Source organism: Canis lupus, chromosome 3 (genome assembly GCF_048164855.1).
Source record: "Canis lupus baileyi chromosome 3, mCanLup2.hap1, whole genome shotgun sequence".
NCBI lineage: Eukaryota > Metazoa > Chordata > Mammalia > Carnivora > Canidae > Canis > Canis lupus.
Genome location: NC_132840.1, coordinates 46,749,267 through 46,776,441, shown reverse-complemented (window position 1 = coordinate 46,776,441; position 27,175 = coordinate 46,749,267). Strand labels below are relative to the sequence as shown.

Sequence of the window (27,175 nt, the reverse complement as noted above, 5' to 3'; positions counted from 1 at the left end):
CAGCTGGCAAGGGAGACAGGTGGCCCCTGGCCTCATAGTCTCAGATCTGGGATTTGGGGCAAGAGGGGTAAGACCACTATCTCTCCTATCCTAGTCATACCCAGAGTGGATTATCACTCCTCTCTAGGCATCTCGGTATCAGGAGAAGTCTTTTCTCTTGGAGTGAACAGGGGCCAAATAAGAAGTACCTCCTGGAACCCACACCTCTCAGGTCTCAGGTTGCAGAGGCTCTGGCCAGGGCCAGCCTGTCTCCTTCCTGCCCCAGGCTCTGCTGGGACCTCTGCTCCTAGCTGAGAGGCTATCTGCTCCCCCTGTAGCCTGATCCTCATGCCTCCTCAGGGCCTGGCTTGGGTCTCTCTCCCAAGTGAGTTTTCTGTTCTCAGAAAACCACTCAATGAGTGTACTCTACATGGCCCCTACTCCCAACTGCTTGAGACATCTTCTTTATGTAGGATCCCATGGGCTCTTCTGCCTGAGTTCGAGGAGGACAGGGCACAGCAGAGCAATACCTCCTGAACCCCAGTGGTTTTATGGGAAACCTAAGAGGGATTAGGGCACAGAAAGAGGAGGCCATATACGGGGGGGGGGGTCCTGGGTTCCTGCCTCTACAGGGGCCCCTAAGGCTTTAGGCTTCCATCCCCGCTCCATTTGGAGCATCCAAAACACTTTCAAGCATCCAGCTGCAGAGGGGAGGCCTGCCCAGAGGTCTCCAACTCCCTCTCTGGAAAGACTCCACATCATCTCCTGAGACTGGGTCATGGGGAGATGGGCCCCACATGAATGTTCACTGCCACCAGAAGCCTGTGGAATCAAATGTGATGTTCTAGGGAGCAAGGATCAGAAGGAAGAGTCCTGTCAGGCTGGCTTCTGCCAGGCTCAGAAGGGGGATGAGCAGAATAGGCAGGGGCACCCAGGCTCTGAGAGACCCTCAGAGAAGTGGCTGATCTTCCCACCCTGTGATCATAAGGCTTCTGCTACCAACTGAAAAAGCGAAGCTCAGCCACAGCCAGCAGTATCTGGAGGGAGGGGACAGGCAGGGAGAAGGGACAAAAGGTCTGGGCTGAATGTGTCTACTGCACATGTAGTTGCCTTATTTGGAGGCAGGAGCTCGGCTCAAGCACCGCTTCCAAGGATCGCTATAGAAACGCAGAGCTACCCTAAATGCTGTTATTCTGCCTGGGATTCTTCTCTCAAACCAGGCAGCTTTGAGGGATTTGTGTGTGTATCTGCTGTTCTCAAGCAGGAAGCCCCACTTTCAGCCTCCAGGAAGGTCTCTGATTGCATTTTGCTGAATTCTTGCCAGGAATACTACCTTCCAGGAGATGCTGGCCTGAGACTCCTTGGGGAGGGTGGACAGAGGGCAAACAATGACCATCAGTGGGGAGCAGGCCCAGTACCCAGGCCAGCACACACCTCCCAGTCCTGACTGGGCCGACCTCTACCGCTCAGGGAAGCAGAGAGCAGCCAGTAAGAACTGCTGAACCCCAGAGGGTAGTCAGATTCCATCATGGGCTGGCTCCCTGCCAGACTCTGGGCCATGCAAGATGCCCAAGGGACCCCGATCCTTATCCTGCTCACTCCTGGGGTTGCTGTGAGGCTCTCTATCAGGCCAGGTAAAGCACTCAGTAACCCTTAAGTTTGGAGCAGAGAGAAGGAGCATTAACTGAGCACCCATGATGAGCTGAGTGCTTCTTTCCAAGCCCACAATAATCCTGTAACTAGATCTCAAAAGGCCTATTCTGTGAAGCAGTTTACTGAGGCTCGGAAAGGTTAATTCGCTCCACCAGGGCTCCAGGAACATGAGAAGCACAGCAGAGAGGTGCAGAGCACTCCTGGGTGCCCTGTGTCCCTGCAGATGAGGACAAGAGTGGCCTCTGGGGATGGATTAGACTGGTGGGACCTATTCAAGCTACCTCCCCTGCATCAAATGGGAGCTAGGGCAGGGACACAAAAGTCAAGGTCTTGTCAGTTTTTTCCATTTATGGTCAAAGTCCAGAGCAGAAACAGGGTCCTCCCTGGGGAGCTCCTCACTCAGCCAGGACACTTGTGGACCCTCCCTGCTTGGCCCCCCTTCTCGGCCTGCCATCTGCAGGATCATCCCTGTCTGTAAAGCAGAGCTGAGCGGAATACTTTTCTGAACTGTGGTTCACGAGGATATACACGTGCAGCAAGCAGCCTCTCCAAGCACACCCTTTGCTCCCTAGCAGCTGGCAGGACAGCTAAGAAAGAGATACACGCTATAATACTGCTGCTCAGCACTGGCTCGCTCCCTGGCAACATCCCAGGATGGCCCTGGAGATACGAGTAAAGTAGCCCTGTCCTGAGGAGGATCCTGCCTGTTGCTTGGACAGGAGCACACAGATTATAGCCCATAGACTGCTGGAGGAAAGAAGAGAATATGCAGGACTCACAACCACCTCAGCCCCATCTGGATCCTTTCCCTCACCCCTAATTTTAGGTTGGGTCCTGAAACCTTCTAACCTCCTGGGAAGCTCTCACTTCATCCAGCTCCATTGATGGGACACCCCTTTGCCTACCTGTGGTGTGGGAGGCTCCACCTTCCGCTTCTTCTTTTGGTTCTGCTTATTGGTTCTGGGATAGACCATGAGCATCTCTAGCCACCTGAGGAGAAAAGAGAGGGAGTACTGGCTCAGACCCCAGGCCTCAGGAACTAGGAACCTTGCTGGGTGGTCTAGGCATCAAGTCCAACGTTTCTTGCTTAGGGGTGCCCAACCAGTGGCCAGTCATCTGGGCAGTGAGCAGGGCAGAACATGACCCAGATTTAAGCCTGCCACCACTGGGGGAGTGGTAGCAGTGCAACCTAGGACCAGCATAGGCTGTGTTGGGACCAGGCCTAGATGCTGATCCCACAGTGACTATTATGCAGGTAGAGAGGGCCCTGTGGCTGTCCCTGGCATGAAGAGCCTGGTGGAAGGGCAGGCCTGAGCACAGGCCTCAGAGTGAAGCGCACATCAGAGTTTCCATAATGACCCTATCTCCGGGGCTTACACATGGCTTTAAAACCATCCTCCCATGGTAGATTTGGCTAGCACAGATGGGCTGCTACTGGGTGTCATTTAGGCCTATGGACACAGGAAACCAGGAGTTGTGCTACCAAAGTTCTCTGTGATGGGTCACTCCCAGGGGCTGAGCAGCTGACCACCCAGACCCATTCACTCGCCTCTGGGCCCCACCTGTACCCTGAGGGCTCTGGGGAAGGCCCACAGAGCTGCCCAGGGACCCACTCCAAGGCTGACATGTTGGAAGGTCCACTCTGGACCCGGAGCAGAGAAGGTAGCAGAGGGGTGTGGGAAGAGCTGAGCCTGAGGGCAGGAGGCCTGATACAGATCTGGCTCTGCTACCCTCTAACCATGACCCTAGGTGGCTCCCAGCCCCTCTGGGCTTCAGTCTCATCTCTGAAAGCAGGGGGTAGATTAGGCCATGACATGTCCACGGCTTGCCTCACTTGAGCTTTATTAACATCTGGGAGGGTTAGATGAAGCTGGACAGGAGGAGAAGACAGGAAGGGCCTGGTGGTGAAAGGTATGCTCTCTAGAGGGGAAGGTATAACAGGAGACTCCGGTCCCCTTCCTCCTAGAATGTGAGGGTCTGTGCTGGGCCTGCTGCCACCCTAGGCCTAGTGGTGGCGGCTGAGTTGCAATGTGAGGCAGAGACCGCACTGCCAGCATCCTGATAGTAGGCTGTGGCAACCACCAGCATTCAAGCCTGGGCCAGGAAGAAGGGCTCATGTCTTCAGCACTCAGAGGTGTTTCTTTAATTTGGGGTGGAGGGAGGTTGGGCATAGTCTGTGACCTTCTTGGACAGCCTCAGGAGGGTATGCCGATTGTGTGGCTGGCAGTTGGGGAAGAAGCAGGCTTGGGTATGGGGAATCATACCATCTAGGGAGAGCCCAGCTCAGCTGAGAGCAGGTCCTTCCCTATTTGCTGAGAGAGTGAACACCTGCCTGCACCTATGAGAGAGACCTGAGGCACAGGTCCTACGGGTCACTCCTCTGTGGGCTGGCCCCAAAGCAAGAGAAGAGGCATGACTGTATCTGCAAGGCTAGCAGATGAGCAGACTCTCTCAGGGTTTCAGTCATGCAATATGAGGAACTCACACACTCGTGAGGTTAAAAAAAAGCCTGCTTTCCAACCTGCCCCAGGGGCTAACATTTCTCTGGGGCACTGCAGCAAGCAGAGACTGCAGAAGACCCCTCTTAGAGCTTTCCTTAGGAGAAGAGAGACTGTCTGACAAAGTCACTTCGTCCTCCAGAGCCCCAGGAGCACAGCAGTGTGACAGGCAGGTGCACAATGGCCCAGTTGCTATTTACTGGCAAGGCGAACAAGTAGGCAAATCGGCAAGCCTGCAGGACAGGGCCTCGAGGGAAATCTGCTGCTGTAGCGCTGCTGACTGAATATAGCTCGGCAAGCTCCTGGGCCAGCCTGAAGAAGGCTACAGACTTGGGGGCTGAGCACAGGCAGGGGCAGGCTGGGGCTGGCCTGGAACAGATGATGGAATGTGTCCCCTGCACTCAGAGTTCTCACGGAAGCCCAGCAGGAAGTGTGCAACGTCATTCAGATGTGTTACCACGTAAAGTACACCCAGGGAAGAGAGGTGAGGGGTGAAGGTGGACAAAGGATCAGCGGTGGAAGTGAGTGCAGGACAGGGCCTCGAGGGAAATCTGCTGCTGTAGTGCTGCTGATTGAACAGAGCTTGGCAAGCTCTGACTGCAACATGGTACAGTGGGTTCCCAACTCTGACAGCAAGAGCAGGATGAGATGGCGGGGAGCAGAACTGAGAGTCCGGGGCACAGGGAAAGGAGAAAGCTTGGGCCCAGCCAAGCTGGAAAGCCCCCCAGCCCAACTCCTGCTTACACTCTACCTCCTCTAAAAGAGCTGCACTAAGCTGTGCTCCACACATCCTGAAGGCCCCTCCCTGGCACGAGAGCTGGGAAAGAGGACTGCAACTCTCTCCATCCAGCTCTGGGAGAGATGTTTCACGCTGCTTTGTTCAGAGAAGATCCCGGGAAAAAGGCTGGATGGACTGTTCCCAACTATTCCTGCTCTAAGTCAGCCCAGATAAAGTCTGCACCTCATGAGGGAGCTGGGTGCAGCTCCATCTTAGGGTCTAAATGCTCATAGATGAGATTTCCTAGCAAAGGAGCTATGCCAGGTGGTGAGGATGCCAAAGGAGGGGTCCATGCACAAAGGAGAAAGACAGAGAAGACGCAGGCAGAAGTCTGTATCCAGGGCACACTGCCCAGCTGACTCTCTAAAGGAGGCCAAGTGGACTAGCAAGTGGCAAAGACAAGGAAGCTGCTGTTGGGGGCCACTGGAGGCACTGTGGGGGCCCAGAGACAGGCTGCCATGGTGTGAACCCTGCCTGCTGGGGAGAGATGAGCTAGGCCCAGACCAGGATGAGGACAAGGGGAAGCAATGAGTGATTCATCCTGGCTCTGGGTATGCCACTGAGCCACTGTACAAACTTCCTGCCCTCAGGAAGTGGCCCAGCCTACATGCGGGACCCAGAGAAACACATTTGGTATCCTGGTCCATCACTGACCTTGTCTACTCAAGCTGGCACTTGAGTGGGCTGTGGCAAGTGCCTGATAGTAGGATTTAGGCCACATGCCAGAGGCACTGTCAGACACCAGTCTCCTCATGCCATATGGCATATCACTACATCACTGACCTGGTGGTCCCCCAGCTCACACATGCCTCAGCCTATCCTGGGGATCTTGGGACAGCCCTTCCCATCCCACGTGCTAGTCAGAATCCTCCATGGGACCTAGCTCCCAAGGGGAGGGCTAACTCTCCCCCAAGGAATCCTGCTGGGCAGTGGAACCTCGGTCCAGGGGTTTCTGCCAGACAGGGCTGCAGCAGTAAGTATGAGCCAGGAAGTGCAAGTTCTGTGCTGTCACTCATGCCTTGAGGGTCCCCTTGGTCAGGGTCTTCAAATTTCCAGAGCTTCAATCTCCTAACAGTAGAATGAGGGCTCTGTAAAAGCCCTCTACACTTTTTGTTTTTTGTAATCTCTATATCCAAAGTGGGGCTTGGACCCACATCCCTGAAATCAAGAGTCATATGCTTCTCTGAGTCACCTAGGTTCCCTGAACACTCTATACTTGTAAACCATATGGTTCTAGAATAAAGACCAGGGAGAGGCTGAGGCAAAGTGGTCCTTCTGTTTGCCCCCGGGAGTTAGAGACGCAAACTTGCCTCTAAGGGAGAAAGACTCAGGGAGCTGGCACACTCAGTAGAGGGTCACCTGGTCACTCTGCAGTGCAGCTCTGGCCCTCAGCCCCACCCCCCGTAACAGTGTGGATCTGAACTTTTGAACTCAGCAAAGACTGGGGACCTTCTGACCATTGTTCTTTCTCACTTCCTCATACAGCAGCCTTGGCCGGAGATCCTGAAGCTCAGCCAGTACTCAGTCTTTTTACTTGTTGAAACCAAAAGGTTTCACATTATAGTTCCCTTTACTCTGCACTACAATCATCAGCCTAGTACCCCTAACCACCACCACCCCACCCCACCCCACCCCCACCCCTGCTGATTCACTTTCTCTCAAAGTTTTCTCAGCCTTAAAGGACCAATGAGATTCTCCAAGATCCAGTGCCCAAGCTCCTGGCCAGGCTTGCTGAGCCTGCTCATTACCTATGTACTGTGTGGCCAAGTCACACAGAGCTGCTAAGAGGTGCTCAAGGAGCTGGGACTCCTGGAAGGCACACAGTGCATGAGCTCAGAAGCATGGGACTCTGCTCACCTGCACTGTCGGTTACCTGAAAAACTGGGCCCACCTCCCAGGGCTTCCCCTAAGCCCCTGCACAGGGTAGGACCAGGGCAATGGTGGAACTCAGAGAAACCAAAGAAGCCAGAGCATCCAGCAGCACTGGAGGATAAGGTGTGTAGGCCCTGTGTGTAGGCCCTGAGGATGAGGAATGAGACACAGCCTCCACCCTCAAGGACTGACTGCTGGCTAAAGGAAGCTAGATGTGTACCAAGACAATCTGCATCTTTTCTAAGAGTGAACTGATGGTGCCAAGTGCTTCATGGGAGCAGGCTTCCTGAAAGAGCAGACACTCAGGCTGACTCTAACAACCTGAAGGATAGAGGGGTCATTCCAGACTAAACGCAGGGTAGGAACTGCCACAGAGCTGGTGGGAAGCATGGGGATGTATGGAGATGAGCAGCTCAGCGCTGAGGGCCACAAGGGTGGTGGGGGTGGGGCTGGAGGCCTGGGAAGGGGCTCCCTAGGACCAGCTAAGGAACTTGGACTTGACTCCCAGGAAATAGGGTTTTAGGCAGGAGAGAGGCAAGATATGCTCTGGGGACTGAAACCCTCGTGGTGGGGTGATATACAGCTGGGAGGGGTGAGAAGGTAGGTGGGGAGACCAATGAGAGGCCAAAGGAAGATGAAGCAGCCCTGGAACTGGGGTAGTGCCAACAGAGGGAGGCCCCTGAGTAAGTGGGACATGAGGAGACAGCCTTGGTGAGTACGTGCACATGGGGTGATACAAAGGCAGGTGGAGGGTGAGGCCAGTGTCTGGGGTGGTGATCAGGCACACAATGGCACTGTGAAGAGAGAGGACTCAGGAGGGGGGACACACCTGGGAGAGAAAGTGATGGGGATATTGCCCAATTTGTGCCAAAGGGAACTGGTCTAAGAACATGCTGGTACGTAGGGAGTGCCTCCTCTCAAAATGCCTGTGGCAGACTCACCCGCTGATGATTTCCTTGGTTTCTGCCCGGATGAAGTGCTCCTTCTCAGGTGTCAGAATACACAGGGAGAACTTCTGGCCTGTCCGGCCCTCCCCATCCACCACATCTGTGCACTGGTTCATGTTGATGGTGCCCTGCGGCAGGGTCGTGGGCTGCAAGAAGATAGAGCAGAGTAAGCAGCATGGACTGTCCCTGTATTCCCAGGCCCTCCCAGCCCTTGTTGCTTCAGTAGGTACCTGAACCTCTTGCAGCTGCATGGAGCCCCAATACCAACAGAGGCACCGGGTGGCACTCTGCCTCGCCTCCACCCTCATGGCCCCACTTCCTTTCTACCCATCCCAGGGAGGAGAGGTGACAGGCTCATTCTTCTCAGAAGACATCCAGCTGGACATTCCTCCCTAGCTGGAGAACAAGATCCCAGCTGGCACCACAGGAAGGAAGAGAAAGGGAAGGGGACAGCTTCGTAGGACAGCTGGGATGACAGAGGGAGCCAAGAGTCTGGTCTCACAGGGGTTACTGGTCCAAGAGAGCAGTGAGAAAAAGCTCCAGAGGAGGTGGTTCCAAAATAGCAAGGTTATTTTTAGAGGCAAGGAGGGAGCCGGAGGGAAGCCACATCCTGGAAGGCAGGCTGTGGGGCTGGCAGGCTGGAGCCACACATATCATAAAAGCTTTAAAGGTAGGCCAAGCCCACTCAGGGCAGGTGACCCACCGCCACCTTCCAGGACTGCCCATGAGGAGATGCTGCAAGGCTGCCTGGCCAGAATTGGAACAATAAATAATCACCTTTTCCCTTTTTTGACATAGCTAGACACTGAAATTAGAGAAAGAACACCAACAACAAGCAAAAAAGGCGTTACAGAATTCCTACTGGGGTGAGGGTCAGCAAAGAGGACCCTCCTAAATGATCTGTTCACCCTGAGTCCTCTGGCCTCTCACCCTTCCCCCAAACAGGAAGGTGCCTTTAGGAGGGAAACAAGACGCCATGGCTGTCACCGCACCAAAGGCAAAGAGCTCCCGGCTTGGAGTCAGGCAAGGCACTATCTTTGTGCCCCTTTCTGGTGGCTCTCACAGGGAATGAAGCCTAGGCCAGGACCCCAGGTGGTGTGGGACATGGGGTGGGGAGGCTGTCCCCACTTCCAGGGCAGCTGCCAGCTTTTCTACTGAGTGTCCCCCAAGGACTCTGCACTTCCTCGGTTGGGTTCTTGACGACGCAGTAGGGGGAGAAAAAGGCAAAGGTGGCCGGCTGAGGGTTGCCTGTCAGGTACCTTCCTCCCAGAGCTCTCAGGTAGGGCATACCTCTGTCCAGCTGTAATCTCTATTGTCAGGACACAGGGAAGAGGCCTAGTCTGAAGGTCCAGATGCTGAGTCTGGCATGAGTGCCAAGCTCAGACCAACTATCCCCACTACTGGAAACGCTTTTTCACCTGTCAAATGAAAGGAAGCAGGAAGCTCCCAGACCCCTCCAGCTGGAGAGCATATGAGCTTCCTAGTACTTTCCAGGCCAAACCACCAGCATTTTGATGCAGTGCCACCTCCCCTCCTCATTACCTGGTGCCCAACTACAGAAGCCAGACCAGAAGAGCACTGAATTATCTAGAGCACTCACCTGCTAAGGCTACCTGATTTCTGGTCTAGAGGAGAGGGAAGAAGTAAGATCCCCAGCTCCAAGCAAGATGCCTTTCCTTCTGAAGTCTCTGGGCCCAGCCTATCCTCCTTGGGCTCAGCTCAGAAGGGAGGTGGCAGGGCAGGAGAGCCGGCTGTGAGCTCACAGGGAGGCCTCTAACTTCAGGTGGGAAATAAAGGAGGGGCCAGAGTCCTACTCCTGAGGGTGGGCCACATGCATACTAAGACTAGTGCTCTTCCTCAGCAAAGCAGCCTTGTAATAGCTCTCCTGGGCACTCCTGGAGAGTCCAGTCCCTGAGGTGGGAAAGGGAGCTTGGGAGGTTATCCTGCAACCAAGCAATAGGGTTCTTCAGGAGCAATGAGCAAGGGAAGTAGCCTGGGATCCGCCCACTTGTCCTATGGCTGGGGAGGCCCACAAGCATGTAGGGGCCCCCCACAAATGCGCTGCTCCCATAGCCTCAAGAATGCACCCTTTCAACACAGGGCAGGGTCTGCACGGTCCTTCCAGGCTTCCCAACCTCCTCGTTCCAGTTCCAGCTCCTCCACTTTTCAGAATTTCTAATCCTAAGTCTTCTATGGCATCATGCCACTGTCTCATCTGAACCCTCTTTGGACAAACTAGGGGTGGTGACCTCTGCTCTCTCGGCTCAGCCTCCCCCACACAGAAGCACATGCTCCCTACTGGCACCGACAAGGCTCATGGATTCTCTGGAGTGGATCCTCTTGTACATGAAACAAGGACACTGATGCTGTGGACTGCTGTGAGTATCAGAGCCATGAGCAGGATCACAAAGCTGAGAGGGGGAAAAGGGAGAGGTGACAGCAGAGGAGCTTCTCCAAGGGGCTTTTCCTCCTTTGGCCGCCCCCTGCTTCAATGCTTGGACTCACGGGAGTCAGAAGGTGCCAGCATATGCTCACCTGTGACACATGCATGCATGGACATAAGTTATCTAGCTGCACCACTGAGCCAATACCTTATAAGCTATATCACACACACAGGCAAGCTAATGGGGCCAATAAAACACACCAACATCAATTCTAATGCTTCTTTCTCATTCACTCTCTAGTGGGCTGCCTGAAGGCATGCTTGCGTTTACAAACTACCATGCTCGCGTTTACAAACTACCATTCCAGGGCTCAGGGTCACCAAAATGCTCACCATCTCCTCATGCACAGTAGTGGACTGCTGTACATGTGGCCATCAGCTACCGACGTGATGTCCCAGCTAGCCCTGCCACTGAACTCGGTCATGGGCCCCAGTCACTAACTGTGCCCTAAGACTTTCAGCAACCTCTCTGGGCCTCCGACTACCTCCTTCCCAAAGAGCTTTCAGAAGTGTAAAAGGCAAAGACATAACAAGCTACGGCTGAAGAAAATGAACGTTTGTTTACTACTTGTGTGTCAGGATCTCATAATTACTGCCTCCTTAGATACTACTTATGAGGTGGGCATAATCTAATCCTATTACATATGTGGAAAAGGGAGCCATGGACAGCGGTCAGAAAAGAAGGGAGAACCGGAAAACTGACCCAGGTTTGTACTTGCCCGCACCGTGAAAATAGCTGCTCCTGAAGTCTCATCAGTGACCCCCTGCCAGAAGAAGCACCAGGCTCCAGCACCACCTGCTGTGAAGCTGCTCACTGTCTTAGGTGGGTACCAAGGCCAGGCCCTGGCTACTGCGTCCTCTCACCAACCACTCCCCTGCCCCTCTGAGGCTGCCTATACACCACCCCCACTTGCTCCTCCACTAGTCTGCACTCAACTACATCTCCTGCACCCAGAGCTCAGACGCATTCAATCAAGGGCCTCCAGAGAGTCCCCAGGCCCAGGTGTGGCCCTCCCCAGCTCATGGCAAGGAACAGGTCACACCCAAGAAGAGAGAAGAGATCCTTGAAAATCCATCTCCTGACTAGGTCAGACGTTATGCTTGGAGAGCAAGGGCAGGGATCTAGGCTGCAATCCAAATCCAGCCAGAGGGAACCCCCTCGCTCCAACGACAGTCATTAGAGAAGACAGCTCCATCTGACAAGCTCCCTGCTCTCATTCTGCACTTCTAGAGATTAGGAATCCAGGCCTCCTAAGAGGCTGAGCACCACCTAGTTTTGCTTGATTTCAAAAAAGGGATGGCCATCCAATTCTATGTTATGTTGCTGTTATGGGTTAGGTCCTCAGCCAGCAAAGTCACCAGCTGGCCCTCTAGCCATCTCAGGGCTCCTGGTCCTCTTCTGGCCTCTATACTACAGCTGCTAAGGTGGTAGAGCTGCATCAATGTCAACTTATCCCAAGGCCAAAGACCACGTAAGCATGAGGCAACAAAACAGAAACGGAGACAAGGGCCTCTCTTCAGGGATGGAGCTATATCCTGCTGAGAACCCAACCCTCCAGTCATCTGCCCACTGGCCCCAAAAGACCAAGGTAAGCTCTGCCCACTGCAGCTGAATACCTGCCAGAGGCTTGCTTTGGAAGATCCTGCCACAGCAGCCTTACCACCTGGAGCCCCTCCACCCCCCAGTCCTGGGCCAAGCAGGTGCACATTAGGGAAAACGGGCCTCCTCCACTTCCTGTTGGATCCTGGAAGTTCAGGAGGTAAACTTCTAAGAGCCAGAGACAAGAAAGTAGAAGAGAAGTACAAAGAGGGGCCATTTAGAACTATCGGTGGGGGTGCTTTCCTCCAGGCAGCTGTGCTTATACAACCAGAGGTGAGGCAAGACTTGGAGAGAATGGAAATACTCCACTTTTTTGCCCCACTTCTCCATTCAGATGGGAGAACAGAGACCCACAGAAATGATGGCTTTCCCCCAGGCAAAGAAATGCTCACAAGGTCAAAAACTGCCTTTCAAGGCAAAGGCCAGCCCAGTCTACTGCAGGATCCTGCAACAGTGCATATATTTCAAACCTATCTGTCCATGGCTGACAGAGAACCTCATATTTCACACTGGGATGAACAGGTGTATGGGCATGTACACACACACACACACACACACACACAGAATGAAAAATTATGGAACAGTACTTTTACTACCCATTTTGTGTTCTGTATTATTGTTCTGTCACACTCCCCACCACCCACTTAAGGTGTAGGAAAAGCAGTGCTATTTGGTGACAGTGGTCGGCCAGTACATTTGTATACTGCCAGAAGTAGGGGTGAGTAGACTCCAGATAGGATAAGACGACTCTCCCCTGCAGAAGTCACGGTGGCAAGAATAATCCTAATGGTCTTCTGGAGTCAGGCAGGGCTCTGGATAAGTACTTAACAGGTTCACCCTGATGACAGTCTCAGGAGGAAGGCATTTTGACGGGCTTGACTTACAGATGTGCAAGTAAGTGGGGCTCAGAGTAGTAAAGGACCTGGAACCCACCAGGGCCACCCAGGAAGTGTGGCCCAGTACTACTACACCACTGGTTGGTGGGCAGGATCAGACAGGGCCTAGGCAGAAACATGACCACCTCTGCCCTCCCCCAAGGTGGGGAAAATGGCTCCCACAAGCTCCTATACAGAGGCCTACCAGGCAGCCACGCTGGAGGCTTGGCTAGGCCACTTGAGCCAGGCCCAGGAAGACCACATGCATCCTTTATTTGGGATTAAGGAAGTTAGACTTTAATTTCCTATGGAAGGAAGGTGGCCCTTGGGGAGCTTTGCTGAGTACAGCACTCCATCTAGGCACCCCTGGAGTCCCATGCCCTGAGAATAACGTATGTTGCTTAGGATCACAGAGACTGTCTCTGGCTCCTCCTGCTACTACCAAACTGCTCACAGAGTCCCAAATCTAACAAATCATGAGTCACTCTCTCAAGAGGTGGGACATCAAATGCTATCCAAGTGTAGAATGGGCCACCTGATTCTCTACTAAGGCCGCAGTTCTGCCTAGTGAACAGCTCTCTTAAGATGGATATCCTCAAAGTCCAAGTTCTCAAAGAAAACTGGAGAGGCTCATGGAAAAGGAGTCGAGATAGTCACAAACTCACCCAGAATTGGAGTGAACTAAAGCCTCTGCCTGGCCCTTATGATAGCTCAGAGAAGGCTTCCCCCAAACTCGGCCAGGGGCCTCAGGGCAGCAGGGATGGCCAGCTGCCGTAGGTGCCCGCCAGGCAGAACTTCTTTCCTTCTGTTCCTTACATGGCAAGAAGCCAGCAAAGTCCCCTCCCCAGGCATGTGGCCAGCTCCCATGGATTCTACAGTCCTTGTGGTTTCCAGGGCAGTTTCGCAACCATCCCCCACACCAGAGCTGCCAGCCGCACAGAGTAGTGCTGAGGCTGTGATGTGCCCACAGTCTTGCCACAAGTCCTTGGATGCCAGGTCTGTTTCTGTGATCTCACATGGGCTCCTCTGGAGGAATCTGTGGTTCTGCACCCCTTCCTGCCCTTTAGGACTCCAACATGCACCCTAACTGCCGCAACTCCACCCAAAGGAGGAGGCTGGGGAGCCACGCTGGGGGCTACGGCATGGGGGATCTGTCACCTGTGGACCCATCACCCAGGACAGGAAGCTAAAGATGATCCTTCTTCCCCACAAAGGCTCAAAGACCTAATGTAGCCTCTGGGCTTTATGTTTCCAGAGCTCATCAGCCAAGAAGAGCACCAACCTTGGAGCAGAATCCTAACTCTGCCAATCACCACATAAGTTGCCTTGCGCAAGCTGCAAATTTTAAGCCTCAGCTTCCACCAGTGTAAAATGGGATTAACAATACCCCTTACTTCAAATGTATAATGGAGCAGCTGCTGTGGACAACAGTATGGAGGTTCCTCAAAAAGTTAAACATGGAGTTACCATATGACCCAGCAATTCTGCTCCTAGGTTTACACCCCAAAGAATTGAAAAGAGGTGTTTGAACAGAATTCATCCACAAATGTTCATAGCAGCACTATTCACAACAACCAAAAAGCAGAAACAGCCTTAACGTCCATCAATGGATGCATAAATGGGGCACGTGAGTGGCTTAGTTGGTTAAGCGGCCAACTCTTGGCTTTGGCTCAATATCCTGGGATTAAGCCCTGTGTGATCTCAGGATCCTGGGATTAAGCCCTGTGTCAGGTTCTGTCACTCAGTGATGGAAGATTCTCTCTCTAAGATTCCCTTCCTTTCCCTGAGATTCTCTTTCCCTCTCCCTCTGCCCCTCTCCCCTATCTCTTGCTCTCTCTCTCAAATAAATAGATAGATAGATAGATAGATAGATAGATAGATAGATAGATAGATAGATGGATGGATGGATGGATGGATGGATGAATGAATGAATGAATGAATGAATGAATATTTTTAAAAAATGGGTGCATGGATAAACAAAATGTGCTCTAGCCATAAAACAGAATGGTATTCAACCATAAAAATGAAACACTGACACACACTTCAACACATGAAAACATGACGCTAAATCAAAGAAGCCAGTGACAAAGGACAAATATTGTCAGTTTTGATAAAACATCCAGAATAGGCAAATTCAGAGACAGAAAGCAGATTGATGGTTGCCAGGGGATAAGCAGGGGAGTGGGGGATGAGGAGTGACTGCTTAATGGGTATAAGATTTCCGTTTGAAATGAGGAGAAAGTTCTGGAACTAGACATTGGTGATGGTTGCACATCACAAACATACTAAATACCACTTAACTGTACATTTTAAAGTCATTAAAACAGATATTTATGTTATGTAAATTTTACCACAATAAAAGAAATCCCTCACCTCATAGAGTTGCCACGAGACTAGAAAGGATACTGTTCACATGAAGTGAGGGCTCAGGGTTGGCACACAACCCAGGAATGCTTCCCCTGCTGTTGCTCAGTGTGTGTACACATACTCCCCACCAGACAAGGGGGTGGCAGTAATATGACAATTCAATACGTTTTCTCCAAATGTTTGCCACAAGGAGAAGGGAAGAAGGCCTTGGGCACATTTGTCTCCTATCTGAGGACAGAGAAAAGGCCAGCAGGATGAAGAGAAAAAACTGGACTGGCTGGACTGGAGGGATCTCTAGGCATCACAGGCCATCCTCTCCCTGAGAGGGGAGGAAACACCAAGCTTCCATGCCCACACTGGAAGCCAGCAGCTGGCCCTAAGATGGCTAACCATAGGTTCTTGAAAAGGACGGGCCAAACCAAGGGGTTTCTCCAAGAACACTAGAGCAGTTCACATTTATTCTCTCTGCCTCCAGGTACCTATCTCCAGGCCTTGGGGGGAGATCAGAGTCTGGTTTCCCACCACACAGCAGCAGGGCTAGGTCTCTGCTCTTCTTTGGAGCACCAGATGCTTCACCTGCAGTGTGGGCCCAGCCTATCTCCCCGTAAGCTCCCAGGTACGGGCAGGCCCACATCTGAGTGTGGCATCCACTTCTTTCCTATTGTCCACCTTATAGTCATCCCGCTGCCCACAAATCCAAATCGAGTCAGAGAGATGGGAGCCTCCAACCTGAGTGTTCTGTGGAAGGTGTGACAGGAGCAGCTGGCATACCGTGGTAAGGTGTGTGGATTCTACTCTCCCCGACACAGCATTCAGTTCAACAGCTAGAGCCCAAGACCAGGCTGACCTCCCTACAGCTAAAGTATTGGTTCCAGAACCTTTATGAGCAGACACATGGCCGTGCCTTAGCTGCTCCCACAGTCTCAAGTCCAAGCTCTCTGCCTCACGTTTGAGGCTCTTAAGAGCCTCTTCATCATCTCCTGCCCAAGCTCACAGGCTGAGGTGACCCGCCAATAAACAGGCTGGCTTCCTTCCTAGGCATCTCCTGCCAGAAATGTCTATCTCACATCCTTTACCTCCTGGATGGTCTCCTTGTCCTCCGTGAAGAGAAGAGCCCTGCATGTAGCCCTGAGTCCACTTACGAGTCTGCCCACCTATTCTCCAGGCTAGACAGTGAGGTCCTTGATAAAACTAATTTGATTTTCCTCTATAGGCCTATGTTGGCACTGTTCAAAATGAGCTTTAGTACAGATTTTTGAATAATATATGAAACGAGTCATCCCCTCTAAGTTTACTTTGCAGATTCACTGTATAAATATTATGCTTTATTTATATGTATTTTGTAATACATATAATAAATATTATAAATATGTTTTATTTATAAAATGGGTATACCCAACCTTACCAAATCCTATGTTTGTTAAATGGATAGCAGGACACTCCGTGTGCAAAAGTGAGATAGTAACAAGTCCTCCACTACCTAAAGGACATGAGGTGCAGGAGCTGGCTTGAATGGGATGAAGGGCCCAGAAAAGGAACCTAACCTCCAGGGGACTGTGGTCTATAACTTACCCTCCAGAGCCCAGGACTATTGTAATCAGCAGATGATCAAGTTGAAAGGCAAGAGGTGGGTGCAGGACACTGCGTAATTCCCTTTATAGGAAATGGCCAGAATGAGTAAATCTATTTAGACAGAAAGTAGATTAGTGGTTGCCAGGGTCTGGGGGAAGATTAGGGCAGGATAGGTTAGGAGTACAGAGCTTCTTTGGCTGGGGCAGGGGAAGAGGAATGTTCTAAAATTAGGCTGTAGCAATGGCTATATAATCCTATAACGACACTAAAAAGGCAGTGTACTTACAAACAAAAAACAAAGCATTGCATGGGCATAGAGATAATCAAGATGTGATGACTGACAGGAGAGGCCCTTTGAGAAACCTATGCAATCCTACTCAGGCTCCCAAAGGAGGAACTCACACTGCTGCCTCTAATCCAGGCTTGAAAGGTGCCTGTGGCCCCTCCCTCTGCCCCATGTTTCAGATGTAGAAGTCAAGGCCCAGAGAGGCATAAGGACTAGAGCCCTGCTTTCCAAATCCTAACCTACCTCAACACTTCACCTCAAAATGCAGCAGCTAGAGCCAACCAACCCCAAAGAGTTAACATTCAATCTACCCGGCTCTGACAATTCAACGTCCACACAAAGAATGTAGCTGAGCACTCTGCCTGGAGGTGCCTCCTGCCAGAGAGGATAATCCAGTGGGCAGGTGGTCCTGTCCCTAGGAGATCTTCTTTCCAAGATTCAGCGCTGGCCCCACCCAGGGGCATGGGAGTGGGGGTGGGGCTTTCTGAGGCATCCAGGGCTTCCACGGATTCAGCAGAAAGTGGCCCACAAATGACAGAATGTTTGCTAATCCCAAGTAGCAACGAGCTGCTGTGTCTGGTGCTGTGGTCACATTGGGGCCATTGCCCAGGAACTGCAGGAAGAGGAGAGGCGTCTGTTAGCTCAATACAGTTCGTGCAGAGGTGCTGGGGAAATGATCCCCTCAGAGCTCTGTCAAGCAGCCAACCTCCCTGCTTTTGTGGGGCCTTGTCCGGGTTGGCTAAACTCATTTTTTGAAGGGAGAAACGTATACAACACGGAGCTTTTTCACTTGCTGCCAATGTTAGGCAATTCCTCCTCATACTTGCTGCCTTGGGCTGATGGCTGGGCCATAAACCTGCGCAGGCTCCCACCAAGTAGTCACAGGCCCTTGGCTTTCCTCTGGAAGCCACCACCACCCGACCAAGGTTCACCTTACTCCTAAGGCTGAAGGCAAGGGAACGCAGGAAAGAATAACTTTATTCTCCTCACCCACCCAGCTAGCAGGGCAGCAGGATTCCACAAGACCCAGGTACCTACACTATATCTGACAATTAAACTGAATCAAAGACCTAAATGTAAATGTAGGAGCAAAAAAACACAACTCTTAGAAGACAAGGCTAACAGTTTTGTAACATTGGATTTGACAATGATTTCTTGTATATGACACCAAAGGAAAGAATAAGCTAGATTTCATCAACATTAGTAACTCTTGTGTGTCAAGGCACACCTGGGTAGCTCAGTGGGTGAAGCATCTGCCTTTAGCTCAGATCATGAACCTGGGGTCCTGGGTTCGAGCCCCATGTCTGGTTTCCTGCTCAGCGGGGAACCTGCTTCTCCCTCTCCAACACATCATCAGTTATTAGAGAAATGCAAATTGAAACCACAATGAGGAGTGCCTGGGTGGCACAGTCAAGTGTCTGCCTTCAGCTCAGGTCATCATCCTAGGGACCTGGGATGGAGCCCCACACTGGGCTCCCTGCTCAGTGGGAAGCCTGCTTCTCCCTTTCCCTCTGACATTCCCCCCACTTGTGCTCTCTGGCTCTTTCTCTGTGTCAAATAAATAAATAAAATCTTAAAACAAAAACAAAAACACAATGAGATACCACTTCACACCTACTAGGATGGCTTTAATTAAAAAAAGAAAATAACAAATGTTGGCAAGCATGAGGAGAAATTAAAACCCCTGCGCATTGCTAGTGGGAATGTAAAATAGTATAGCCACTGAGGAAAACAGTGTGGCAGGTCCTCGAAAAATGAAGCACAGAATTACCATGACACCCAGCAATTCCACTTCTACATATACACCCAGAAGAACTGAAAGGAGGAGATTCAAACAGATATTTGTATGCCCATGGTCATTTTAGCATTATTCACAATAGCAAAAAGGTAGAAACAACCCAAGTGTCTACTGATGAACAGATAAAATGTAGCATACACAGGAATATTATTCAGCCATAAAAAGGAATGCATTTTTTTTTAATATTTATTTATTCATGAGAAACACAGAGAGAGGCAGAGACACAGGCAGAGGGAGAAGCAGGCTCCATGCAGGGAGCCAGACGTAGGACTTGATCCCAGGTCTCCAGGATCACGCCCTGGGCCTAAAGCAGATGCTCAACCGCTGAGCCACCAGGGCTGCCCAGGAATGCAGTTTTGATACATGCTATAACATGGATGAACCTTAAAAACATTACATTAAATGAAATACACGAGACACAAAAGGACAAATACTAGCGTTTAATTGCTATGGAGTTTCAGTTTGGGGAGATAAAAATGTTCTGGAGATGGATGATGGTGGTGGTGATGGTGAAGGTTGCACAACAATGTGAATGGATTTAATGTCACTGAACTGGACACTGACGAATAGGGTGGTAAATGTGTCATATATATCTGCACACGCACACACAAATGCGCACACATACAAAGAACCCACTGTCCCAGCCAACTTGGATCCCCACATCGGGAAGAAGAGCAACATGAGCAGTAGAAACAGGGCAGTAGGCAGAAAGATATGCCTCATGCAGGCTAAGAGGTTCCCGGGGGGAGGTGGTCATTCTAGAGATGGAACCTGGCCAACTCTAGCCCAGCTTACAGCGGACTGGTGTGAGGTCCTCCCCAATACTGAACAGAGGCCTCTGTGGGCACAATCTCAACCCTCCCACCCTCCAGCTTCCTATTCCTACCTCTCCCTACCTCCAATTCTCAGCTCTCTCCCCAAAGTATGGGCCTTCAGCACCTTGCTGCTCTTCTCTCCTATAAGTACCTCAGACCACAGCTGGACCTGGACAATGGGAGAACTATTTTCCTGGAAGGTGTGGTGACCTCAGATACAAACTATGTACAAATGAGCATCTCCTAGAGGTATGAGCCTTCTGACTAGGACAGAAAACGGTTTAGCACAGTGGCCTAGTTCACCCCAGAGCCAGCAAGCTTACTTCCTGAGCTCCAGCCCTCCAAGTCCATCAATGTCCTTCCCCTACAACAGAACCACTAAACTCCACCTTTATAGTTTTGCCTTTCTTGGTTTCCACCTAGCACCTATGCCCCAGTTCTACTGCCTACCTGCCCGCGCAAATCTCCCTCTTCTCCTGGTAGGTCAGTCTGTGGGAGCTGACCCAGAAGTCTCCTGTCTGACTCATACATGGGCCTGTGGCCCCTGCCTAAGTTCTCAGGGCTCTGATTTGAGTTCTACTTTACACTTAAAATCCCACCTACTGATAGTGAAGGAAATCTTCAAGGCCCTGCCCACAAGTCCACACAAGCACCAAAGAACTCACTAGACAAATGTTTAGGGATAGACAGCAGGTATTTACTGAGCACCCACTTTATGCCAGGCACTGTGCTTAGTTGGTGCTGGGGTGAGGTAAGAACAGGACAAAGGGTCACCCTTAGAGCAGCTCATTTTATTCTCGTGGTGGTAAAGGTAAATAAGAAGAAAACAAAGAACAACCCCATTTGGGTAGTCCAATCAGTGACTGGATGGGAAGGAAAGCAAGTCGGGGGTAGGGAATGCTGAGGACTGGGCGCACAGGGAGGCCAAGCAAGGCTGAGGGAAGGAAAAAGTGAGTGCCATGGCCACAGGGCAGGGCCAAGCTGGGGCTTGACCTGCAGGATGGGAACAAAGGGAGGCCAAGGTGGCCATGGCCAGCTGGGCCTGGAGGGTGTTATTCGTGATGGAGGTGTGCCAGGACAGGTGGCCTGGCTGCTGCTCACAAGACTCCTCTGACCTCAGATACGTGCGACAAGCAGAAGAGATGGCCTAGATGGAATGCTGATGCTGTGTGCAGTGCAGAATGCTTGACTCTGGGATATGTTGAAAGCAGAGCCAAAAAGCAGGGAGCAGGGAGGACCCTTAGGATTTAGGCCTCAGTCACTCAGCCTAGAACAGGGACTAAGGAACCTTCTTTTTCTTTTTTGTGCTTGGTCTCTATCCCAACTACCTTTTTTCTATCTCCCTACCTTCATAGGAAACAGACCCTCCTAAGCTAATGCCACAAGTAATAGGACTCAGGGAGGCAGGACAAGAAGGCAAGTGGAACTGCAGGGGCAGAGAGACAGCAGCCTGTCTCAACCATGGGAGCTGGAAAGACCTCCAGAAGACTGCTAAGGGCTGGCTGAGGACAGCCTGGCTGGGGCAGGGGTATGGCAAGAAAGGGAAGAGGACGAGGCAGGGGTGAAGGACAGAGAGGGGCACCAGCAGGGTAGAGTCTGAGGAATGTGGGAGGCTGAGGAGAGGGATGATCAAGAAAAGGACCTGAACTCCCTTTTCCATCTCTCAGATACAAAGACGACCAAAGCCATATGTCCCTGTCAACAGTCTTATGTCACTTCTCAACAGAAAGAGCTTCCTTCTGGGAAAGGATCAGTCTGTTAGAATGGAAGGCCTGAGACATCAGGTACCCAGCAGGTGAGGAAGCAGGGCCCCGAGGGGTCAGATGGCCCACCAGGCAGGCCCCCTGGAGCGAAGGGAGCTAGTGCTGGTGCCACCAACAGAGAAATGCCCAGGTCCTACCTTGTGGGTGTGGGCAGCACAGGATTTGGCAGCTGACACACAGCCCTAGCAGGCTGCTCAGTCCCCCCTCGCTCCCCCCCCTCAATCCTGACCTGCTCTGAAATGCCTCTCTAGGCAGTCCCAGCCCCAGCCCAAAGAGGCCACCTTCCTCCAAAGGAAGGAGCACAGAGAAGGTGGTTTGAGGACAAGGCTTACACAAGTCTGGACTTAACAAAGACCAGAAATAAACAGAATTTGGTTCTGAACAACTGAAGGAGCCAGGGCTGTTTAAGAGAACAAGGGATGACTGAGGAGGGGCTGGGGATGCAGGACAGGGCTGCTGTCTCCAAAAATCAGTAATTCAACAAACATGCACTGGACACCAGGCCCCGGGGACATGGTATCTGCCACACAGAGGTCAGTCAGTGCAAAATAAGGGCATGAACACAGCCTATAGGAAACATGGTGTGAGAAGGCCAGGATCACAGAAGTCCAATGTCTTAAAGACTTCTTGTGGCCCCAGGATCAGACCTGTCTGGCAAGGTCCCCACGGGAAGAGGTGGGCTCAGGGGGCAGGAGCTGCAAAGACAGAGTTTAGCTGGAGATAAAGAGGGTCATTTTGGGGGATGCCTGGGTGGCTCAGTGTTGAGTGTCTGCCTCTGGCTCAGGTTGTCAGCCCGGAGTCTCAGGGTCAAGTTCCTCATCAGGCTCCCACAGGGAGACTATCTCTCCCTCTGCCTATGTCTCTGCCTCTGTGTCTCATGAATAAATAAAGAAAATCTTTAAAAAAAAAAAAAAAGAAAAAAAAAGAGAGGCATTTACTAAGGCTCCTTTAATAAAGGGACATTTTATCCCTGTCGATCTGCATCATCTCTACTGCAGATAAATTTAAAAACACTGAGAAAAGCAAAGCAGCTACTACCAATACATTCCTCCACTAAGGAGACATCTGTGGAGTCCCTACTATGTGCCAGGCACCCATTCTAGGCAGTGGTGACACAGCATTGAACCAAACGGACAGAACCTCTGACCTCATGAGACTCACCTTCCAGTCTAGAATCAGACACGTAAAATACATGAAGCATCAGGTAGTGATTATGGGCCAGGGTGGAAAATGAAGGAGGGGGAATGGAGGAGGATGGGTGTTGGGGGGAGGATAATTTTGAGTAGGGCAGGTGGGAGAGGCCTCTCTGGGGCAGGAAGCAGGAACAAGGGAGTGAGGCATGGGGAAAGGGTGGCGGGCAAGCCCAACAGCAGAGGGCTAGAGTGCAGGGTTGACCTCACAGCAAGCCTGGGACATTACAGGGAAGCAGGAAGGTGAGAAGGCTGCCAGGCCTCCCTCCAGGTGCCAAGGGAACTGCTAATGGAGGAGTCAATCCTCAGCTCCCCCATTTTGGTCCCATTGCCTTAGTTTAATCAGACAGAAGATTCTAAAAGAGTCTCATAACTAAAGCACAGCTGGTCCTGAGAAGGATGGTAGGCCTCCACAGTTGTTGCTTCCCCAGCATAATCTCTCACCACCATCACCAGGGCTTCCACTGTAGAGGAAGGAAACAGAGGCTCCTGGATAAACAGGTCATGGTAGCAGGATCTCCAAGGCCACAAGGCCATGGAGGGAAGGCCCTAGTAATGCTACCATCATGACTCGAGCCCACCCACTGTCTTTGCACCTATCACCACAGCTTCACTTGTCCCATGCCACAAACCTGTCTGAGCCTCCTGGCCAGGGAGTGGGCCCTCCCTTCCTTCAAAGGCAACTGCACTGGCACCTCATTTCGCAGCCTTTCCTGGCTTCCCTGGCTAGAGCAACTTCCTCTTTCTCCCAAGTTTCTATGGTACTTCTTTTTTATAAAAAATTAATGTATTTATTTGGGAGAGGGAGAACGAGAGAGAGAATCTCAAGCAGATTCCCTGTTGAGTGCAGAGCCTGATGCAGGGCTCAATCTCATGACCCTGAGGATCATGACCTGAACCAAAGTCAAGAGTTGGATGCTTAACTGACTAAGCCACCCACACACCCCTCTATGGTATTTCTTTTTTAAAAAAATGTTCAGGATAGATTTAGATTGGCAGAAAAGTTGTGAAGTTAGTACAGAGAGTTCCCATATACCCTTCACCCATTTTACCCTATTATTTACATCAGTGTGGTACATTTATTATAATTTATTATAATTAAGGAATCAATAGTGGTCTATGATTATTAACTGAAAAGTCTACTTTACTCGGATTTCCTTAGTCTCTTCCTAACATACTTTCTCTGTTCCAAGCCCCACATTACATTTAGTCATCATGTCACCTTAGGTTCCTCTTGGCTGTAACAGTTTCTCAGACTTGCCTTATTCTTGATGACCCTGCCTGGTCAGGTATTTTGTAGAATATCTCTCCCTTGGAATGAGGCATTTTTCTTGTGGTTCGATACAGGTTTGGGGGAGGAAGACCACAGAGGTGAAGCCGCTTTCTCTTCAGTAACATCCAGGGCACATAGGACTTCTCACTAATGACATTGACCTTGAACACCTGGCTGAGGTTGTGTTCACTGGTTTTCTATACTCTAAAGTCACTGTTTCCCCTATCTGAGGAGGGAAGTCACTGTGTGCAGCCCACACATAAGGAGTGGGGAGTTAGTGCCACCTCCCTGAACGGGGACTCGCCGCCCAAGTTACTTGGAATTCTGTGAAGAGATTTTGTTTCTGCTCCTTCACTTGTTTCTTCATGCAATCATTTATTTATATGGACTTGTGGATCTTTATTTTATACTTTGGATTATAATCCAATCCTGCATTATGTATTTTTTTGCTCGAATCATGTCTTTTGTTGTAACTTCAATCACTGAGGAGGGCCTCCTCAGCAGGCTCCCATGTCTCTCTGATATAGCCCACCAGGGTGTGCATGGGTATATTCTCCAAGTGTTTCCTTATGGTCTGGCACTACATGGTGTTCTGGGCTCAGCCTGTGTATTTCCTGCCCTGGTCCTGGAGCCAGCCACTTCTCCAAGGAGCCCTGGTTAGGAGCTTAGAGAATGTACTGGGAACTAAAAGCCAGATGCCAGGTATGCGGGCTGCTATTGGGGAGTTGCTGCCTCCAGGTCTCAGCTAACAGCAAGGAAATGCAGGTGCATATAATCTGTTTATATCCACCCACCTACATCCACCTCCCTGTCTCCTTCTCTAGCTGTCTCTCCTTATATAACTTTACTAAACAAAACATATTGCTATCTGACTCTAATCCAGCCCCACATGGATCATTCTGGCCTCTCCCCTTGTTTGCCTGGAAGCACCCATTCCAACAATGGCCCTACTGCCTGCCCTCCATCTACTCAATTGTCCAGCCACAGTACCTGAGAACCATAGTTCCAGAACTGTTAGTCAGCATCCAATGGCAAAGAACGCTATCAATGAAAGCACAGTGCTCACGTGCAGTTCCTCTGCCTTTGGTCTTGCATATCCCACTTATTCTTGGAGGTTCACACCTCCTTTCCATTCCACCGCTGCAATCTTCCAGGGAGAGGATCCCAGGGAAAGAGAGCCCATCAGAGTTCCCTGGATACCCAAGAGCTCGGCAGGGAGTAGAGCTGATACGTAGGTGAGTACGTTATACCTGTTGTATGAGGTTTTGAGCCTCCTCTCTCAGGACACGTTAGATTAGGAGGGAGAAGAGACTACAGTAAGGAGAGAACACACAAGAAGGGGGCGGGGGGGGATACAGGCGTCCGCTGGCAGAAGCTGCCCTTCAGGCCTGTGGGAGCTGTCTGTCTCAGAAACCCAGAGCAGGTTGGGGGGGGGGAGGGGAGCTGCTCTGGGAAGGGGGCGGAGGCTGGCACACACAGGCAGGCAGGCTGGAGCCACAGGTGGCCTTATATGGAGATTCCCACATCCCAGCTCCCACCCTTCCAATCGGCCTTAGCTTGGGAGGAAGAGGATGCTGCTATTCTAGGCAGTTGAACTGCTTTCCTACCTAAAGGCCTGCCAGGTAGATCCCCAGGAAACAAGCTACTATGTGCTAGGGCAAGACTGACACCATGCAGCTGTCAGGAGCCCTAACAGTTCTCATAGGTTGGCCACAGCAGCCTCCTCACCCCAAGACCACAGCTGGCAGAAGGGAGAAGAGGGTCAATGGGATCTGAGCCTCAGCAGAGAGACTAAAAGGCAAGCAGTCTTAGAGTGCAAGATTTTAGAGCTTAGAGCCATGGTTCTCCACCTCTGCTGAATCATGGATTAACCTGAGAACTCAGATTTTTAAATAGAAATTCCATGCCCAGTGACTTAGATTTAAATTTTCTGGGGTGGGGCTTGGGCATCAGAATTATTAAAAAGTCCCATAGTGCTTCTAATGTCCACCCAGAGTTGGGAAGAGCTGTCTCAAGGGGAGAGCCTGATCCGGGTGATGTTGCAGCAGGCTCACTCTGCGCCTGCCTGGCTGGTCCAGGGCGGCCATCCAGCTGGATTAAGTCACTCACGGATTTTGGCTAGGCCAAAGAGGACCCGATGAAAGCAGAGACAGAGAGGGAGAACAGAGACAAAACACAGCTGTGAAGAGCTTGCTGGTAGAGGGGAGAGATGGGGGCTGAGGGGCACAAGGGAGAGCAAATGCCACCAGAAACGGGATTTCCTAAGGTGCCCAGCAAGCACCCAGTGCTCAGGGCCGCACCCCAAAACCCTGCCCACCACAACGAGGCAAGAAAATGCAACAACTCTCAGGCAGTCTGAGAAGAAAAGGGAGGCGGGGCAGGGAACAGTAGTTTCCCCTCCAGTGACCTATAAGACCCCTGGACAAACGGGAGGCCACACCAGGCAACTGTGCCACCTGTGATGATGTTGGGGGGGAGGGGGGCAACTAGGGCCACAGCATTTCTACATGATTTTGTCCCAGGAGGAGGTGCCCTGAAGAACCAGCAGTTCGGGAAACAGACTCCTCAGGGCAGGGGCTGTAAAGGTAGCCCTGAGCTCTGTGTCAGCTCCTTGGCCTCTGCTCAGTGCAAGTGTCCGCTGGAGCACAGTATAGGCACGGGGGCTTGTTGCCCACACTGGCGATGTGCTGAACCACAGAGCACACAAGTGGTGTGTACACACACACACACACACACACACACCCCTTCCCATCAACCAGGCTGCTGAGCCTCAGCGCAAACAGGTCTGGGGCCATCACAGGGATCAGCTTAACAAGACCCACACAAACTGGAAGCCCTAAGGACTTCAAATCGCCCTTTGGGGAGAAACTCAGATTTATTTCAAGAACTCAACTTGGGCCTATGCCCCAAGTCCACCAGAATACAGACCAGGCCAGAGCCACAGCCCTCCATCCCTTCCCTTCACCCCCAGGGACACCGGACTCCAGGTTTCCGAAAGGGTGCCCAGGACAAAGAGCACAGGAAGCCTACTCTACAGTCAGACCCAAGCATCCACTGGCAACAACGGCCCTGGACTGAGGGTATACCTACTACACTCCTGGAGAAGGAAACCAGCCTGGGACCGAGAGCCCTGAAAGCTCTGGAGAGACAGGCTCTGTGCCCAAATGCCATACAGTCAGAAGCAACTGGAACAGGGCCCAGCCCTGTCACTGGGAGGAGGTAGAGCCACCTGAAAGAAGCACTAGCTTCATCCCAGACCCACATTCTTCTTCTCAAATCACAGAAAAAACCCACAAGCACTAACACCCTTCCTCCTGGGGTAGGGAACCCGGAGTACAACAAAACCTGACTACTTTCTAGTTACACTTCCAAATGGCAGGTGTAGAGAAAAGTAACTAAACATGTGGAAGATGGAAAGCCCTCAGAGAGGAGGGGGCCTGATATCAGGTTATTCTCCACTTTCAAA

The 27,175-nt window shown here is 51.5% G+C and overlaps 1 protein-coding gene across 13 annotated transcripts in view; it reads right to left on the bottom strand.

Annotated features, from left to right (window-relative positions):
- MPRIP (myosin phosphatase Rho interacting protein) overlaps positions 1–27,175 on the bottom strand; it is a 150,658-nt gene that overhangs the window by 59,289 nt on the left and 64,194 nt on the right. For all 13 annotated transcript variants that reach the window (XM_072820821.1, XM_072820817.1, XM_072820819.1 and 10 more), the window contains exons 4-5: positions 7,722–7,873; positions 2,538–2,622 (exon numbers count right to left, since the gene is read on the bottom strand). In XM_072820821.1, the coding sequence (XP_072676922.1) occupies positions 2,538–2,622; positions 7,722–7,873 (237 nt within the window). The remainder of the gene's footprint in view (positions 1–2,537; positions 2,623–7,721; positions 7,874–27,175) is intronic.